Source organism: Aquarana catesbeiana, linkage group LG04, assembly GCF_042186555.1.
Source record: "Aquarana catesbeiana isolate 2022-GZ linkage group LG04, ASM4218655v1, whole genome shotgun sequence".
Classification (NCBI taxonomy): domain Eukaryota; kingdom Metazoa; phylum Chordata; class Amphibia; order Anura; family Ranidae; genus Aquarana; species Aquarana catesbeiana.
In genome coordinates this window covers 644566807-644584946 of record NC_133327.1, presented here as the reverse complement: position 1 = coordinate 644584946, position 18140 = coordinate 644566807, and the positions used below count along the sequence as shown (strand labels likewise).

The 18140-nt window shown below is 43.8% G+C and overlaps 1 protein-coding gene across 2 annotated transcripts in view; it reads left to right on the top strand.

Moving 5' to 3' along the window:
- Positions 1 to 18140, top strand: part of UTP25 (UTP25 small subunit processome component) — a 47192-nt gene that overhangs the window by 14333 nt on the left and 14719 nt on the right. For both annotated transcript variants that reach the window (XM_073628431.1, XM_073628433.1), the window contains exons 3-6: positions 4614 to 4914; positions 11013 to 11201; positions 13120 to 13208; positions 16929 to 17330. In XM_073628431.1, coding sequence (XP_073484532.1) covers positions 4614 to 4914; positions 11013 to 11201; positions 13120 to 13208; positions 16929 to 17330 — 981 coding nt within the window. The remainder of the gene's footprint in view (positions 1 to 4613; positions 4915 to 11012; positions 11202 to 13119; positions 13209 to 16928; positions 17331 to 18140) is intronic.

The window sequence follows — 18140 nt, the reverse complement described above, 5'->3', positions numbered from 1 at the left end:
TCTTCTCCCCCGATAGCTCAGTTTGGCCGGACGGCCACCTCTAGGAAGGGTTCTGGTAGTCCCAAACGTCTTCCATTTAAGGATTATGGAGGCCACTGTGCTCTTAGGAACCTTAAGGGTCGGTTCACACATGGGCAACACGACTTTAACGCGACTTTGTACCGCGACTTCAACGCGGCTTCAGCGCGACTTTGGCACGACTTCGGCAAATTACGAGGCGACTTCAAGTCGCCTCCATGACGGGCGACTTCGCTGGCGGCCCCCCCACCGTACCAGGCCGCATGCCCTCAACATGGGGGGTGCTTTGGGGCATGGGGGGCGCAGTGTGCGCCCCCCCCCCCCAAAGCACCTTGTCCCCATGTTGATGAGGACAAGGGCCTCTTCCCGACAACCCTGGCCGTTGGTTGTCGGGGTCTGCGGGCGGGGGGCTTATCGGAATCTGGGAGCCCCCTTTAATAAGGGGGCCCCCAGATCCCGGCCCCCCACCCTATGTGAATGAGTATGGGGTACATGGTACCCCTACCCATTCACCTAGGGAAAAAAAGCGTCAATAAAACAAACAGTACACAGGTTTTTAAAATAATTTATTAGGCAGCTCCGGGGGTCCTCTTCCGACTTCGGGGGTCTCTCCGCCGTCTCCTCCCGGTGTCCGCATCTTCTGCCGGCTCCTCCGCTATCTTCTGCAGCTCAATTGCTAGCGGTGGTCCGGACTTCTGCCTTCTTCTTTTCTTCCAGAGATGTTGACACGACGCTCTCTCCAGCTGGAATGGTCTCTGAACGCTCCGCAACAGACTTATATAGGCGGTGACCCCGCCCCCTTATGAGGTCACTGTCCCAGGGCATGCTGGGGCTGTGCCGTCATAAGGGGGCGTGGTCATCACCCGGTGACCACGCCTCCTAAAACGTCACAGACCCAGCATGCCCAGGGACTGTGACGGCATAAGGGGGCGGGTCACCGCCTATATAAGTCCCTTGCAGAGCGCACAGAAACCATTCTGGCTGGGGAGAGCGTCGTGTCAACATCTCTGGAAGAGAAGAGGGAAGAAGCGCGCCCCCCTCCCCAAAGGCACCAAACCCCCCATGTTGAGGGCATGCGGCCTGGTACGGTTCAGGAGGGGGGGGGGCGCTCGCTCGTCCCCACCCCCATTCCTGTCTTGCCGGGCTGCGTGCTCGGATAAGGGTCTGGTATGGATTGGGGGGGGGACCCCCCACGCCGTTTTTTCGGCGTAGGGGGTTCTCCTCAAGGTCCATACCAGACCCAAGGGCCTGGTATGCCCTTGGAGGGGGAACCCATGCCGGATTTTTATTTAAAATTTGGCGCGGAGTTCCCCTCAAGATCATCTGAGCACAAGTCGCATGCCGAAGTCGGATCATGCGAGACGGCGATCCGACTTTGATCCGACTTCAATGATAGTCAATAGGCTGAAGTCGGATCAAAGTAGTACAGGGAGTACGCTCTGAAGTCGGAGCGACTTCAGTAGTGTCTATTAAGACGCTAGCGTTAACTCCCATTGAAATTATTTCTGGAGCGACTTGGGGCGACTTGAGGGCGTACAAGTCGGATCCCAAGTCGCCCCAGTGTGAACCGAGCCTAAGTGCAGCAGAGAATTTTTTGTAACATTGGCCAGATTTGTGCCTTGCCACAATTCTGTCTCTGAGCTCTTCAGGCAGTTCCTTTGACCTCATGATTCTCATTTGCTCTGACATGCACTGTGAGGTCTCATATAGACAGGTGTGTGGCTTTCCTAATCAAGTCCAATCAGTATAATCAAACACAGCTGGACTCAAATGAAGGTGTAGAACCATCTCAAGGATCAGAAGAAATGGACAGCACCTGAGTTAAATATATGAGTGTCACAGCAAAGGGTCTGAATACTTAGGACCATGTGATATTTCAGTTTTTCTTTTTTAATAAATCTGCAAAAATGTCAACAATTCTGTGTTTTTTCGAAGCTTGACCCGATACCTGTTGTATCGGGCCAGGCATCCTCAGTGTTGCAGGGGGGGTCAGGCAGCCTCACGGGTGATTGGTGCGGCAATGGGGGCAGTTACAAGCACCGATTTCCCCCTGTATAGCCTTTCAATAAAGCAGCTGACAGCCGATTCTCCATTATTATCAAGATTTGTCAGTTCGTTTTTTATCCGAAAGATTGTACGTAGGGCATCATTTACCTGTGGAAGATTAAAAAAAAAAAAAAAAAAAATCACAAAAGGTAGGGGTTGCGGTAAATGCGGTAAAAATGTGGAATGCTCTACCACAAGAGGTACCAATGTTACTTAACCACTTAAGGACTAAGTCTCTTTCTGAGATTTGGTGTTTACAGGTTAAAAACAGTTTTTTTTGCTATAAAATTACTTGGAACCCCCAAACATTAGAAATGTTATATATATATATAACACCTTAGAGAATAAAATGGCGGTCGTTGCAATACTTTCTGTCACACCGTAATTGCGCAGCGCACTTTTTTTGGAAATACACTTTTTTGAATTAAAAAAATAAGACAACAGTAAAGTTAGCCCTATTTTTTTTTTTATATTGTGAAAGATAATGTTACACAGAGTAAATTGATACCCAGTATGTCACGCTTCAAAATTACGCCCGCTCGTGGAATGGCGACAAACTTTTACCCTTAAAAATCTCCATAGGCGACATTTAAAAAATTCTACAGGTTGCATGTTTTTGAGTTACAGAAAAGATCTAGGGCTAGAATTAATGCTCTCGCTCTAACGATCGTGGCGATACCTCACATGTGTAGTTTGAACACAGTTTTCATATGCGAGCTCGGCGGGACAGGACGCATTTAAAACATCTTTTTTCTTATTTATTTTACTTTTTTTATTTTTTATTTTTACACTGTTCTTTAAAAAAAAAAGTCACTTATTCCTATTACAAGGAATGTAAACATCCCTTGTAATAGAAAAAAAGCATGGCAGGACCTCTTAAATATGAGATCTATGAGACCTCCTATTTTACACTAAAAAAAAAAAAAAAAGTGATGTCAGTTGAAAAAAAGTAAAAAATAAAAAAAAGTCTCTTTAAGTGCTATGGGTGGAAGTGCATTTTGACGTCTCTTCCATCCTGCAATGATATGGAGACGGGTGGGGGCCATCTTACCCTCACTTATCTCCATACCACACAGGAGACAGGACGCGATCTCCTCCACCGCTACCGACAGCTTCGGTAAGTGACGGAGGGCACCGGAGCGTGGCGGGAGGGGGGGGGGGCCCTCTCCCGCCGACGATTTAAAAAGTGATCTCGCGGCGAATCCGCCGTAGAGACCACTTTTATCTGAAAGCGGACCGCCCGCTGAAGAAGAGGATACTGAGGTTATGGCAGCTAGCTGCGGCCACAACAACAATATCCCTCTTCAAAATAACGACGTATAATGACGTTGGGTGGTCCGTAAGTGATTAAAAGCTATTGGATCAGCTTGACAGCCAGTCTACTAGCAATTAGAGAAGAATTGGTCAACTTCGAAAAATTTAAGTATTTCTGTCAGCACAGGTTGCTTTTTAACTCCTTCCGTCCCACAGCATTACTATTAACATTCCTTAACATGATGGACTGTGATGAGGATGCATTATTATACATAATTTCTTTAAATGCTACCAGCTGACACTTTGCATGACTGATGGCTCTCAAACCTGAGTGTTGCTGACACCTCAGGTACCCATTAATCATTGGGAACCAATCGGAGTTTGTGCCATTAGTGTGATCACAATATCAACCATGGCTAAGTGATCACATATAAGCAAGAACAGCATCATTTAACCCACATCTTTTGAGGCCAGTTCATTCTGGACCTGCCCCAGTCTGTGACTGAACAGTGAAATGAGAAGCAGCACAGTGATGAGCTCATCTCTTAGTCAATCTGCTTTCTATCAGCATGCTTCTTGTCGGCACGTGAGCTGATTGACTCCCTGTTCTGCTTCCTCCTCTCAAACTCTGGCCCTGCTGTACTGGGACTGTAATACTGACACCATGTACTTGGACTGCTTGCATTTTAAAATACACTTATTGATGTATTAGTGATTTCAGAGATGTATTAATTTGTGTCCTTTATATCCGCATGCAGCCTGAAGGTGGCAGTGTGCACCTGTTTATTGTTGTAATTGTTGGGTACAATGACAGTAGTAATAAAAAAAAAAAAAAAAAATTACATTTTATTTGTGCTTTTGTCAGCCTATGGTAAAAACAGAGTTCTTTTATTAAAATATTGAGTCAAGTAAAGCCTTATTTAAAAATTGTGTAGGTATGCAAATTAGTTATTTTTATTTTAACCATCGCATGCTGACCCGTTAATGTGGTCGTGAAAGCGTTAAAGGCGTGGTGGAGTCTAAAAGAAGAAAGAAGCTAGCATTTAGCTGTATCGAAAACTAATTTTGATTTTATTAGATTGTGTCTATTGTAGTTTTTTGTAGTTTTGGGATGGTCCTGTCTTGCCTGATATTTAGAAAGATGAATACAAAGATAAACATTATTAGAGTCTCCAAAGGAAAGGGCTGCATGAAAGTTATAATATTGGTCCATTAAGGAAACCATTGTTTACATTTCCAAAGTGAATATTTTATTTCTCATGATGATTTATCCTTTGACAATGTGATATGTTTAGCCTGAAAGCTCGGAGGAAGAGTCGCATGAGAGTGGAAGTGAGCCTGAAAGTGAGCCAGAGAATGCCAGTGTGTACCATCAGCTGCTGGCCACATTAAAGCATGTCTCTGATGACGAGGAGGAGGAGGAGGAGGATGATGATGATGAAGATGATGATGATGATAATGAAGGTGTTGAAGAAGCAGAAGGGCAAAGTGGAGCAGAGGAGGAAGAAGGGGCCTCTGAAGAAGAGGATGAGGACAATGGGGAAGAGGATGACGTGGCGGCGGACAAATTGTCTGGTGAAAAAGCAGAGGGAGAAAGTAAGTGATTTTGTTTCACCAGCAGGGGGCACTTTGACCAAACGTGGTTTTGCGATTTTAAAAGGGCAACTATAGTGGGTGGGTTTTTTTTTTTTTTTTTTTTTTTTTTTTGAGAGTACATATACTGCATGGTTATTGTAAATTTAACCTGAAAGTAAATTTGATTTGGCTTGCTGTTTATATTTTCTAATATTAGACAAGCACTGAGCATTCCAGTTGAGTAGCTGCTGCAATACTCCAAGTACTATTTTTTTTTTTTGTCCAGTCTATCTGAGCTGGCTTGCACTGCAAAGAACAGCAAAGCACATTGACAGTGCAGTACTAATAAACAGCATGCAGATCTGCATATGCACAGCTCAAATGTGGCTGCCCCCCATATGCAGGCGCCATAAACTATACATAGGTCTCTCTTGCTGTTAATTGGGGACACCGCATTATGTTCTATATGCCAATCTTTAGAATAGTGAACACTAAGAGTTGCTCCTTGTGTTCTCTATTTCTACCTTTTAACCACTTTCTTACAGGGCACTTAAACCCCCTACCTGCCCAGGCCAATTTTCAGCTTTCAGCGCTGTCACTCTTTGAATGACAATTGTGCAGTCATGCAACATTGTACCCATATGACATTTTTACCTTTTTTTTTATTTCACGCAAATAGAGCTTTCTTTTGGTGGTATTTAATCACTACTGGGGTTTTTATTTTTTGCTAAACCAACAACAAAAGACCGAAAATTTAAAAAAAACAAAAAACTGTTTTTATAGTTTGTTATAAAATTTTGCAAACAGGTAATTTTTCTCCTTCATTAATGTGTGCTGATGGGCGACACTGATGGGCACTGCTTGGCAGCAGTGGGTCTTGAGGGTGCGGGACCGATGTCCCGTTTACACAAGACGGTAATCTGCTTTTTTTTTTTTTTTTTCCCCCTTACGCTGTAAATGTGGGGGGAAAAAAGCCAATTGCCGACTTCTGTTTACATCACTTGATCAGTTGTCATTGGCTGACAGCTAATCACGTGGTAAGGGGCCAGGATCTGCCCCTTACTCCTATCTGTGATCAAGCAAAGAAAGTGTTTCCACCGCTCAGGCTGACACTGACCCAGGTGTAAGTGGAAGTTTCAGAGCAGAAGAGTTCCAGGTGCTGGCTGAATGCTAGACAAGGCAGGCTTGAATGGAGGAGAAGATTTGGATGCCGCACACCGGATGTAGTAAAAAAACTTCACTTTATTGAAAAAATGGGATCATCAAAATAACAAGGCTGTCATGCAGAAAGTACAGGTAAGCTGACGCGTTTCGCACTCAGGACTGAGTGCTTACTCATAGCTATGAGTAAGCACTCAGTCCTGAGTGCGAAACGCGTCAGCTTACCTGTACTTTCTGCATGACAGTCTTGTTATTTTGATGATCCCATTTTTTCAATAAAGTGAAGTTTTTTGACTACATCCGGTGTGCGGCATCCAAATCTTCTCCTCCATTCAAGCCTGTCCGATCTGTGATCAGCCGAGTCTCATGGACTCGCTGATTACATAGAGCCCCGCAGGCATCACATGCACGGGAGGACATACATGGACGCCCTCCCGGCAATTTAGGCCCACACTGTAGCCGTCTTTCGGCTATAGCACGGGTGGCAAGAGGTTAAAGTGGTTGTAAACCCTTACCTATACCCAATGAAATGACTGGCCTCAGGTGATACACAGATGAAACAAACCTTTTTACATAAGTTATACCTGTGTAACTACAGCCTGTTTTTCCTCTCTATCCATTCAAAGTGCAGAATTTACACAGGATCTCTCAGCTCTGAAAAGCAGCGTCCCTGCAATGTCATGAGTTGCAGCACTTCTTGCATTGATAAACTACAATTCCCAGAATAGACTGTAATAACTATAATGCTGCGTACACATGGTCAGACTTTCTGGCAGGAAAAGTCCGACGGAATCGTTTCATCGGACATTCCGATCGTGTGTGGGCCTCATCGGACTTTTTCTTTTGAAAATTCTGACAGACCTAGAAATAGAACATGTTTTAAATCTTTCCGCCGGAACCATTTCCTGTTCCGACGGACAAAAAACGACGCATGCTCTGAAGCAAGTACGAGACGGCAGCTATTGGCTACTCGCTATTGAACTTCCTTTTTCTAGTCCCGTTGTACATCACCGTGTTCTAGACGGTCGGACTTTGGTGTGATCGTGTGTATGCAAGACAGTTTCAGCGGAACTCCGTCAGAAAAACCTTCAGAGTTCATTCTGACGGAAAAAACGTACGTGGCATAAGAGGTGTGTCCTAATATTTTAGATTCAGAGGAGCTGGACTGAACTGTGATATGAATTCAAGGTTTGACATGTGGCTACAGGGGGAAAATATTGAGGTGTTGCTAGAACTTAGCAAGGCTGCTATGGTAAGCTGGCTGGATCCGCATGTACATTTTATTGAAATAACAGAAATACAAAGCAGTTATATCCTGTATATAGTTTGAGGAAAGTATAATATACTATGCATAATTTTAGACGAGAGATACACTTTAGGACTACTAATACCCCGTTTTTAGGAACGGTCAAGTATGGTGCACTATACAGAAATCATATATCATTCTTCATCACCCCCCCCCCCCCCCCCCCCCCCACAAATTTGTGTTTTTTGGTATTTAAAACACAAGGAGTACAATAGAAACATGTTACAGATAATACGCAATAATATGTTTACCGGCAGCTCGCCGACATCATTTCTTTTTGACAATATATAAGGAAGTTGTTTAATTATACTGGTCAGAAAGTCTTATCCAAACAAATGTCTCATCCAAAAAACTCGGTGACACTGTTGCAAAGTTCTTTCTCAATATGTGATATGTAATATCCCTGTTAATTAATCAGGCAGGAGAAATACTGTCCAAATGCAAACAGAGCCCTACTGTCTCCGATAAATATGCAGGATTGAGGTAAAGGATCCCCCTATAGATTCACTCCTTACCAGACCGTAGCGGGTTAGAAGGCATAAGACAATCGTGGACTCATATTGGCCAACTTTTCCTCAGGGACACCACTGACGATTAGTTGCTAGCAGGTGGATCGGGTCACTGTCTAGGTGAGCTCATTCATGTGAAAAGGGGAAAATAAAGTGCTCCATAGCGTAATCCGGTTGATAAAATGTATTCATTTATTCAATATATCACCCCCCCAGTAGCAAGTACACGTACAATTTTTAAAACGGCAGATAAAGCATTAAGTACACTGTCATATCCTCTAAGGACATCAGTAATGTGGCGCGATTTTCAAACAGTGGCTTTGCTTCTCAATGGATATGATTCAAGCATAGTCATATAGCCACGCCGACACGTTTTGTCATCTAGGACATCATCTGAGGGCGCCCTTCCAGCAAGTTTTCACGGCAGCAGCTCAATCTTGGTTCCATAATTGGACATACATTACAATATGCACTTTACTTGCTAACTTTAATTTTTACTTTATTCAGGAGCGCTCATTATTTGTAGTCGGTTGTTTCAGGGTATCTACAATTGTTTTTATATAAGGGAGTCGATTGTATTTTGGAAACTATTGTAATAGGAAAAATCTTTAGATAATTCCCAAACTAGCGGGACTATCAAACAGTTCAAAACTAAACAAAACTTCAAACAACTGAACACTTGCACATGTAGTATTTGCACATTAGAAACTTGAGGCTAAGAATCTCATTACAGGGGTACCACATAGAAATAGAGGTCCCTAAGCCTCATTGAAATATAGTGAACCCACTCCACTCCCTTTACAGTGTGAGTCCAGATCAGAGATCAGGCAATACACAGGTATCAGAAAGTTCAGTCCACAGGCCCCAAATTCTCAAATTTACTAGGAAACCCGCTAGCCTTAAAGGTGAGTTTATAAGTTGGTAATACCTGGTTGATCAAGGTCTTCCATTGATTGAGGGAGATTACTGTGGAATGTATCCACTACAACACTACTGGTGGCATAAAATGGTAAGAAACAAAGGAATTGTTTTTCATATGAGCGTAAATCAACGTCCTCCAGCACCGCTACTATACACCACTTCGGACTGCACATATTGGGTAAATTAAAATTCGTAGCTATACCAAAATGACCAAAATTGTCATATTGTTTCGCAGTTCCAAAGCGTGTGGAGTAAATCACCCATGCTTTTGTGACATTTTATGGCATGTAGGACTATCCCTTTTACATATTCAGAAGAGCCTTAATGTAGTATACATTAATGGAGTATAAAATATTCTGTGAAAGATACATAACTGTATCATTCTGTCCCTAGCGGAAATGGTGGAGACAAAATACGTACTAGGATGTTCTTCCCAGTTTTCATCAGAGAGATCTGGGATGTCCAATGGCTTTTCAAAGTAATCAGGTGGATTTATGTTGCACTAAGACACTGTAGTAGGAGGAAGTTAAAGTGGTTTTAAAGGCAGAAGGTTTTTTATCCTAAAGCGGAGTTCCACCTGTGTTTTTTTTTTTTTTTTTCGTTTTTTTTAGTTTCTTAAGTCAGCAGCTACAAAAAGTGTAGCTGCTGACTTTTAATAAACAGACACTTGCCTGTCCCAAGGTCTAGCAATGCGGCCGCCCAGAGCCTTGCTCCTCTCCCCCTCCTCTCCGCGGCACCGTCATAGCAACTGTGGGCACCCCGCTGTGACAGCTTATGGCTTTACGGCCGGGTGCGCTTGTGTGAGTCGCGATGTGCTCTGCTATTGGCCAGGCAATCTTCTGGGACCTGTGATGTTTCCCAGAAGATTGCTGGCAGGGAGGAGCTGCCTAGGGCGAGAGGAGGAGTCGCCTAGGCGACCGAGAAGAGGTAGGAGGAAGTGGGACAGGAAGTCCCACTAAAAAGAAGGTACCCACTCCCGCGCCCCCCCCCCCCCCCCCCCCCAAAATGACATGCCAAATGGGGCATGTAAGGGGGCCAGAAGTGCTTAAAGCGGAAGTTCCACTTTTGGGTGAAACTCCGCTTTAATGCGATCAATGCATTAAGATAAAAAGCCTTCTGTGTGCAGCAGCTTCCCTAACACTTACCTGAGGTACCTTTTCTGTCCAGCGATGTCCATGAGGGTCTCAGACGTCAGAGATTCTCCCTCCTTATTGGCTGATACATTCAAAGTCAGCTAGCTAATCAGGAGAGAGGGGGGCGGGGCTCCGTGTCTTAATAGACACAGGAAGCTGTGATTCGGCTCGGGTGCCCCTGTAGCAAGCTGCTTGCTGTGGGGGCACTGAACAGGAGGGAGGGGCCAGGAGCACAGAAGAGGGACACGAGAAGAGGAGGATACGGCCTGCTCTGTGCAAAACCACTACACAGAGAAGGCAAGTATAACATGTTTTTGTAATTTTTATATGCAAAAAAAACAAGACTTTGCAATCACTTTAAACTCGTATGTTCTGGCTAAAACAATGCCTTTTCCAAGGTAGAATTTTGAACGTGATTCGCCACATATGATTCTTATTCTGATAGTTCTTTTATTTGGGTTGATAGAAACATACTGGTATTTGATTTGGATATTTTATATTGCACATAGATTTATGTAACCCTAGCTTGAACTGCTTTGTAGCTAAATGATGTAGCTACGAATTTCTACAAGCCACTTCTAATACCCCAACATCCCCCCCCCCCCCACCACCACCACCACACACATTTCTTCATGTTACTCCTATATTAAGTGGGAAGGTAGTTTGTATCTCTTAATTTATAGATTATGACTGTTCAAATACCTGCCTCCCGTGTGTTCCCATTCCCATACATTTTGAGTAGCTGCTAGGGAGCAGAAAAACAAAATGTTTACTGCAACTGTATTTTTTTTATTATTTTAGCAAGCTAGAAATAAATTGATATCCTTATGTGAGCAAGTTTTATAGTTTTGTACATCACATTCCGGGGGACACAGGAGTTCAGGTGAGGAGAGAGCTGACAAGGCTGCAGACAGCTATGGTCCCATAGTGTTTGTTTTGTCCTTTTAGCTTGTAAATTTTATATATTACAGTCTGGTAGTTGGGGCACATTTGTATGTATTAAAAGCAAAATGGTATAAACTGTCAATTCTGTTTTATTCTTACCTGTGTCCTGATCAGAAAATGTAAAATGTGACCTTTTTGTTCCAGAACTTGTGGCTGAAGTAGAAGATGATGAAGACAAAGGTGACCATAAACCTGAAGATCCAACCCAGGAAGGAGAAGAATTTACAGATACCAAACATGAATCTGCATTTAGTTTAGAGACAAATTTTATAGACGCCGACATCGAAGATTACAAGGACAGACCTGCATCGCCTTCAGCTGTTACCTCTGCAGGTATACATATAGCTTGCCTTCTTCACGCAGACCTGTTCTTAGCTAGCAGAATACAATATACAGTGCTTGCATGTACTTTTTAATTGTTAGTAAATCCACCTATCTGTATCTTGGGACCCTTGCATTGAGCCAGACATGGTATCTAGAAGTCTTGACTTGACCCTACTGTCCAATGAGGCACTTGCACCTTTGTACATTGAGTTACCCTAGGACAGTGTTTCTCAACTCCAGTCCTCAAGGCGCCCCAACAGGTCATGTTTTCAGGATTTCCCTCAGATGAAACAGCTGTGGTAACTTACTAAGGCAGTGAAACTGATCAAATCACCTGTGCAAAATAATAGAGAGCCTGAAAACATGACCTGTTGGGGTGCCTTGAGGACTGGATTTGAGAAACACTAGGGGATAGTACAACACCCACAATATTGGGATGGGGGGGTGTATGCATCTCAAACACCTGAGACGTCTTGTGTTTTTGTTCAGTGTATCCTGGTCTGCAGATCATTGGTGGCATGTAACCAGGTTTATGCACATTTAGTGATACATGAGGGCACTGAAGAGTGCCAGCCATCAGGATTGATCATGACTTAAAGTGCAGAAGTGAATTACAACCTGATGAGGAACTTCAACTTTTAAAGAATTTGCTTTCAGGAGGCTTTTTATTTATTTATTTTTTTATTGTAGAAGCAACATAATGGGGGAGATTTACTAAAATTGGTGCAGCTGTGCATAAAAACCAATCGGCTTCTAACTTCAGCTTGTTCAAGTAAGAATTGACAATAAAACCTAGAAGCTGATTGGTTGTACAGTACATCTACAGTTTTTCACAAGAAAAATGTTTATTCAAAATTAGTTTACAAGCGATGCATATACCCATTTAGTTACAGTTGTATTATTGCATTGGTTGTCGCAAGACAGTTGGTTTGTTCACATAGACAGGAGAAAGGTGTTTAAAGCTGTTACATAACATTGCAGGGAAATACAGGTTTGGAGGCAGTAGATCACAGCGAAATTAGTCAAGGAGGTCCTGGAGGGAAAGGCATAATTGGTTTTACTTAGTATAAACAGTAGGTATTTATTCAAAAGATCTTATCAGTGGTTCATGATCATGGAGCAGGTACATCAGCAATTCCTCGAATGTCATCTGCTACCTCTGTACCCCATGCATCTATCCATCCCGACCATATCTTGTTGAATTTGTTAGAGCAATTGCGATTGGCATAGGTAAGCTTGTATATTGGGAGCACCGAGTTCATTGCTAGGCACCATGAAGACACCTTAGGGCAGCTAATTGCATATCCCTGCCTTAGGGGGTGTAGCGTCCTTCCAGTGGAGGAATATCTCTCTCCGGGCATAAAATGTAACATAACTCAGGAACAATTTGGTATACTTGCCCCGTGCACTAGGGTTAAAAATATTTAACAACATTGCTTTGAGGTTAGTTCCCACATCTACAATTTTTACATTTGAGGTCTGCTATTGTATTTATAGAAATAATGAATGTGGCCGGAGGGGTGGGTATGGGGGGTGCTTGTGCATCTACATTTTTTTACATTTTGAGGTTTGCTATTGTATTTAGTAAATTATGAATGTGGCAGGAGGGCGCACATACAATATTCATCTATCCTTTAAAATGAGACAATATGGGGTTAATTTTGCTAGTTCTAGCCAAATATAAGATGGGTTAATATGGAGGAAACCTGGAATTGTCAGCCATAGCAACCACTTTGTCACCTGCACTTAGAAATGACAGCTGGTTTATGACTAATTGCTCTGAGAATCGCCTCCACTTTCTTTCCTCCAGGTTCTCTATCAGCCCACTTTGTAGTTATCAATTTTTCTGCCAGGATCATTATACTTTTGAGCGGTGAGTGACACAGAAACCCACATCTGAAACAACTTTTTTATTTCTCCTCCCAAGATCCTTTCAAAAAGCACGTTGCTCGAGAGTTGGAGGAAGATGACATCGCTCAGATTTCAACCAGCTCTAAAAAAACAGTGACTTCCAAGGTAAAGTATAGCCATTGCTGCACCCTTTATCAGTGCCTTGTTTATGTCTGTGCTACAGAACAGTGTAAAGCCTTCATTAAAGGACTGCTGGGCCTAAAACAAAAAGCCAGCTGGGCTGAACGAAAAAAAAACTGACAGCTCTGGAGGAGCCGTAGTACTAATAATCCAAGGTTAGTACTGCGATCTCCCCTGCTGTGCTATTGTGTTCTGAGGGGGGGGGCGCCCCCCCCCACCAGAACACTGCAGTCAGTACTCTCGGCCATTGGCTAAGAGCACTGATCGGGAGCTGATCAGCAGACCACTTTTGGGCATGACCCATCGGCAGAAGCCAGGCATCCGATCAGCTGCAGTACACACGGGCCGAATGTCAGCCAGTTTCTATTGAACCGGCCAATGCTGCCTGAAAATTTGGCCTGTGTGTACCAGGCTTTAGTCTTAGGTCTAGTGTGCATGATCGTTTTGTGTTTGGCTTCTGGGTGTAGTCTGTGATGCATTTATAAAGGTTATCAAATGCAGTGTTTGCATTTCAACTGGATCTTATGTTGCAGACTGACCTCATCGATCTCAAATACCAGACAAACCAGTAACATTCACTAGTATGGATATACAACCCCCCACACTTATACAGAAATTAATATTTCTCTTACTGTATTTTCTAATGTATTTCAGATTGAATGGAAAGGATTAGAACCCCTGTCAGGTGTTACTGCTGTCTGGGAATCCCTTAGATTGATTTCCCTCCCTTTCTGGGAATGACCTTGTACCAGACATTAATCAGTAGACGTGCATCAAATTTTGTTGTGTATATTCCCTTGTTGGTTGTTGTTGTTTGTTTATTACAGGTACTTGTATAGCGCCATCAATTTACACAGTGCCTTGCATATTTATCATACATTCGCATCAGTCCCTGCCCTCAAGAAGCTTATAGTCTAAAGGCCCGTACACACGATCAGACTTTTTGACAACAGACGTGCAAATTGGCTGTTTTGGAGCAACATTCGACCGTGTGTACACTCCATCGGACAAACTTTTTCTGTTTCCATCGGACTTTTGTTGGCTGTGCGAGCGCACAAACTTTCCGGCAACAAAAGTCTGATGGAGCAAAGTCCGATCGTGTGTACACAAAGGCAACGGACTTTTGTACAAACTATACAGTACGCAGCCGCGAGAATGTTCTCGGCGACGGGGTACTGTACATCTCGCGCTGGCTGCAATAGGAAAAACACATTTTCCTATTGTGGCAAGCGCGAGAGGGCATTCCCCTCTGGGGGCATACCAGGCCCTTGGGTCTGGTATGGATTTTAAGAGGAACCCCCTACGCCGAAAAAAACAGCGTGGGGGTCCATACCAGACCCTTATCTGAGCACGCAGCCCGGCCAGTCAGGAAAGGGGGTGGGGACGAGCGAGAACCCCCCCCCAGCCGTACCAGGCCGCATGCCCCTCAACATGGGGGTGGGTGCATTGGGGGGGGGCGCCCTGCGGCCCCCCCACCCCTAAGCACCTTGTCCCCATGTTGATGAGGACAAGGGCCTCTTCCCGACAACCCTGGCCGTTGGTTGTCGGGGTCTGCGGGCGGGGGGCTTATCGGATCCGGGAGCCCCCTTTAATAAGGGAGCCCCCCAGATCCCGGCCCTGCACCCTATGTGTATGAGTATGGGGTACATGGTACCCCTACCCATTTACCTAGGGAAAAAAGTGTCAATAAAAAAAACACACTACACAGGTTTTAAAAGTAATTTAATTTATTAGGCAGCTTCGGGGGTCTTCTTCTGACTTCGGGGGTCTCTCAGGCCTCTTCTCCCTCTCTCCGGTGTCGTCTCCACGCTCTCTGGTTCTTCTCCGGTGCCTTCTTCCTTCTGCCGGACTCCTCCACTATCTTCTGCTCTTTTTTGCCGCTCTTTTGCTAGCGGAGGAGCCCGGTCTTTTGGGACGTCTTCTTCCCTCTTCTCTTCCAGAGATGTTGACACGACGCTCTCTCCGTCTGTAATGCTGTCTGTGCGCTCTGCTATGACTTATATTGGCGGTGACCCTGCCCCCTATGACATCACAGTCCCGGGGCATGCTGGGAATGTGAGGTCATAAGGGGGGTGGTCATGCCATCCTATGACCATGCCCCCTTATGACCTCACAGTCCCAGCATGCCCGGCTCGCAAAGTGTCCATCTCACCGATAAAAGTGGCGAGATTGACACAATATCAGACAACAATACAGAAGTTGACTAAAGGGTGGTGGTAAAGAGCTGAAAAACCACGTGATTTGGTGAAAGTTGGCTGGAAAAGTCCTGCCGTCTGTATGCAAGACAAACTTCTGGCCAACGCCCTTAGTACAAAAATCCAAGGGAAAGTTTGTACAAAGTCCTATCGTGTGTATGGGGCTTAACTCACATTCATACATACACATATTAGGGCCAATTTAAACAGGAGTCAATTAACCTTCCAGCATGTCTTTGGAGTGTGGGAGGAAATCTGAGTACACAGTGGAAACCCACACAGGCACAGGGAGAACATGCTAACACCTTACAGGTAGTGCCGTGGTTGGGATTCGAACAGACAACCTTGGTGCTGCTAGGTGGAAGTGCTAACCACTTAGTCACTGTGGAGTTGACTTCCTAAAACTGGAAAGTGAAAAATCTGGTGCAGGTGTGCATGGTAGCCAATCAGCTTCAATCTTCAGCTTGTTCAATTATGCTTTGACAAGAAAACCTGGAAGCTAAGCAGAGCTGCACCAGATTTTGCACTTTTTCATTTTTGTAAATCAACCCCAGTGGTTCTATCAATACATCGGCCTGACTAGCCTGCTGCCTTCGATTGCACTTAATCTAGTCCTCTCCTTCATGCCATCCATCAGAACTTCTCCAGCCACTTCAGCTTGTGCATTACCTTGTCAGGAGATTGGTTGATCCTGTTTGTTACCTGCTCATGGCTTTGAGCTTCTGTGGCTTTTGAATTTGTAATTCTAGTAGCCACCAGCAGGTGTCTGTCAGCAGTCCTTGGGGTATATGCAGATGCAAAAATCCCTGCATTGCTATATTCACTGTTGCTCTGCCATGCTGTATGTATATATAATTTTCCACTAGGTTACTGTTTGTTGGTTGTACTTCAACCAACAAACAGTTCTTGTTTTTTTTGTGTTTGACCATTCCTGGTCATACCAGTCACTAAAGGAATCCAAAACTTCATACCATACAGACTAAAATAAATCCAGGCATGATGGTGTGGGTGCATGTCTAAACGTTGTATAAATCCAACAATGCAAAAAGATGAGCATGCCAGACAAAAAATCCAGGTGAAAAAGATTCAACATTCCGAGAGCTTGGCAGCCCCTCTTTATCAAGGTGACAAATGGAGACGAAGATGGGACCACCATGCTCTTGAAACATTAGTGTTTGTTTTTGCTGCCAAAAGCTTTCAGACTGGGTTTTCTGCGTACCTCTAGGACGCAATGTTTCAGACTACTCATGCTCTTGTTCATGTTTGTACCATTTCTTACCTCCACTTCTACTACAACCTCCTGCCTGGTCTTCTTTGAAGATTTTCATGCTTTACCCTCAGAATACTTTACAACTCTACACAGAATGCTCTCACCCACTTCTCCCCTCTGTTTTACACTGTCACCCTCATAGTTCTTTACCAATAAAGAAGAACATAAGTTTATTCCAGCCAGTATTCATTGTTGGGTAGGACTAGAGTACTAATATTTACATTTATTTTCCTTTTTTAGTGGCCAACATTGGGACAGTTAGCATTTACATCTACATTCAAGGAAGCTCTTCCTGTAAAACTAGACAAGGAAAATGATCCGGATAAGCTTTATCTCCGCAAGCCTTTGGATTCCACCTGGCCTAAAGTGAACCGTTTGTATTTAACAAACCAGACTGAACAGAACTTTACCTCTTTACAAAGGGAACTTTTTACAGTTATGGATTCCTACAAGGACTTGTATTACCCATCCAGGCTGGCAACAGCACAAGGGGAAGAGATTAGACATGTGTACTGTCTCCATGCCCTGAATCATGTGCTGAAAGCCAACTCCCAGGTCCTCAACAACAACACAAGGAAGAGAGATCAGAAGAGCGGACTTGATGAAGAGGATCTCCGGGACCAGGGCCTGACTCGACCTAAGGTATTCAAAGTTCTTGGTGCTCTTGACATATTGAAACACTGTAAGAACTGTCTGAGATACCATTGACAACTAATGTTCTTTATGTATCTTTTCTGCATCTTCAAGTGTCTGGAGAAAAAGTTGATTGGTTGTTAGAGATAAAACAGGCAGTTTCAAGTAGACAATTCTTATGAAATGTCCTAGTAATTCCAGGTAAGAATAAAAAGTTTTGACTTTAAATATACAGTACCTTAACCACATCCCACACGCCGTATAAACAAATGACGGTGGCTGGGTGGCTCTCTCGTTCTGGGACGACGTCGTATGCCATTCTTGCCTTGCTCCCTGGGACACGGTAAATTCCCGATCTTGGTAAAGAACCGATGAGGCTCTTGACCCATGTGAACAGCTGTGTTCAATCACAGCTGATCACATGTAAACAAGGAAATGCAGGTTATCGGCTTTCCTCTCCTCACACTGAGAGTGTGAGAGGAGAGCCAATCAGCAGCAATTCCTCACAGGGGAGACCTGCACAGATAATCAGTTCACCCCCAACAGTGCCCATCATTGCTGCCTATCAGTGCCCATCAGCGAAGGAGAAAAATTACTTATTTACAACATTTTCTATCAGAAACTAAAAAAAAGTTATTTTTTAATTTTTTTTTTTTTTTTTCAACATTTTCAGTTTTTTTTTTTTTTTTTTTCCTTTCTTTTTTTAGCAAAAAAAAACAATGGTGATTTAAATACCACTAAAAGAAAACTGTCTAAAAAAAATGATTAAAATGTCATTTTGGTACAGCGTTGTATGACCACGCAATTGTCATTCAAAGT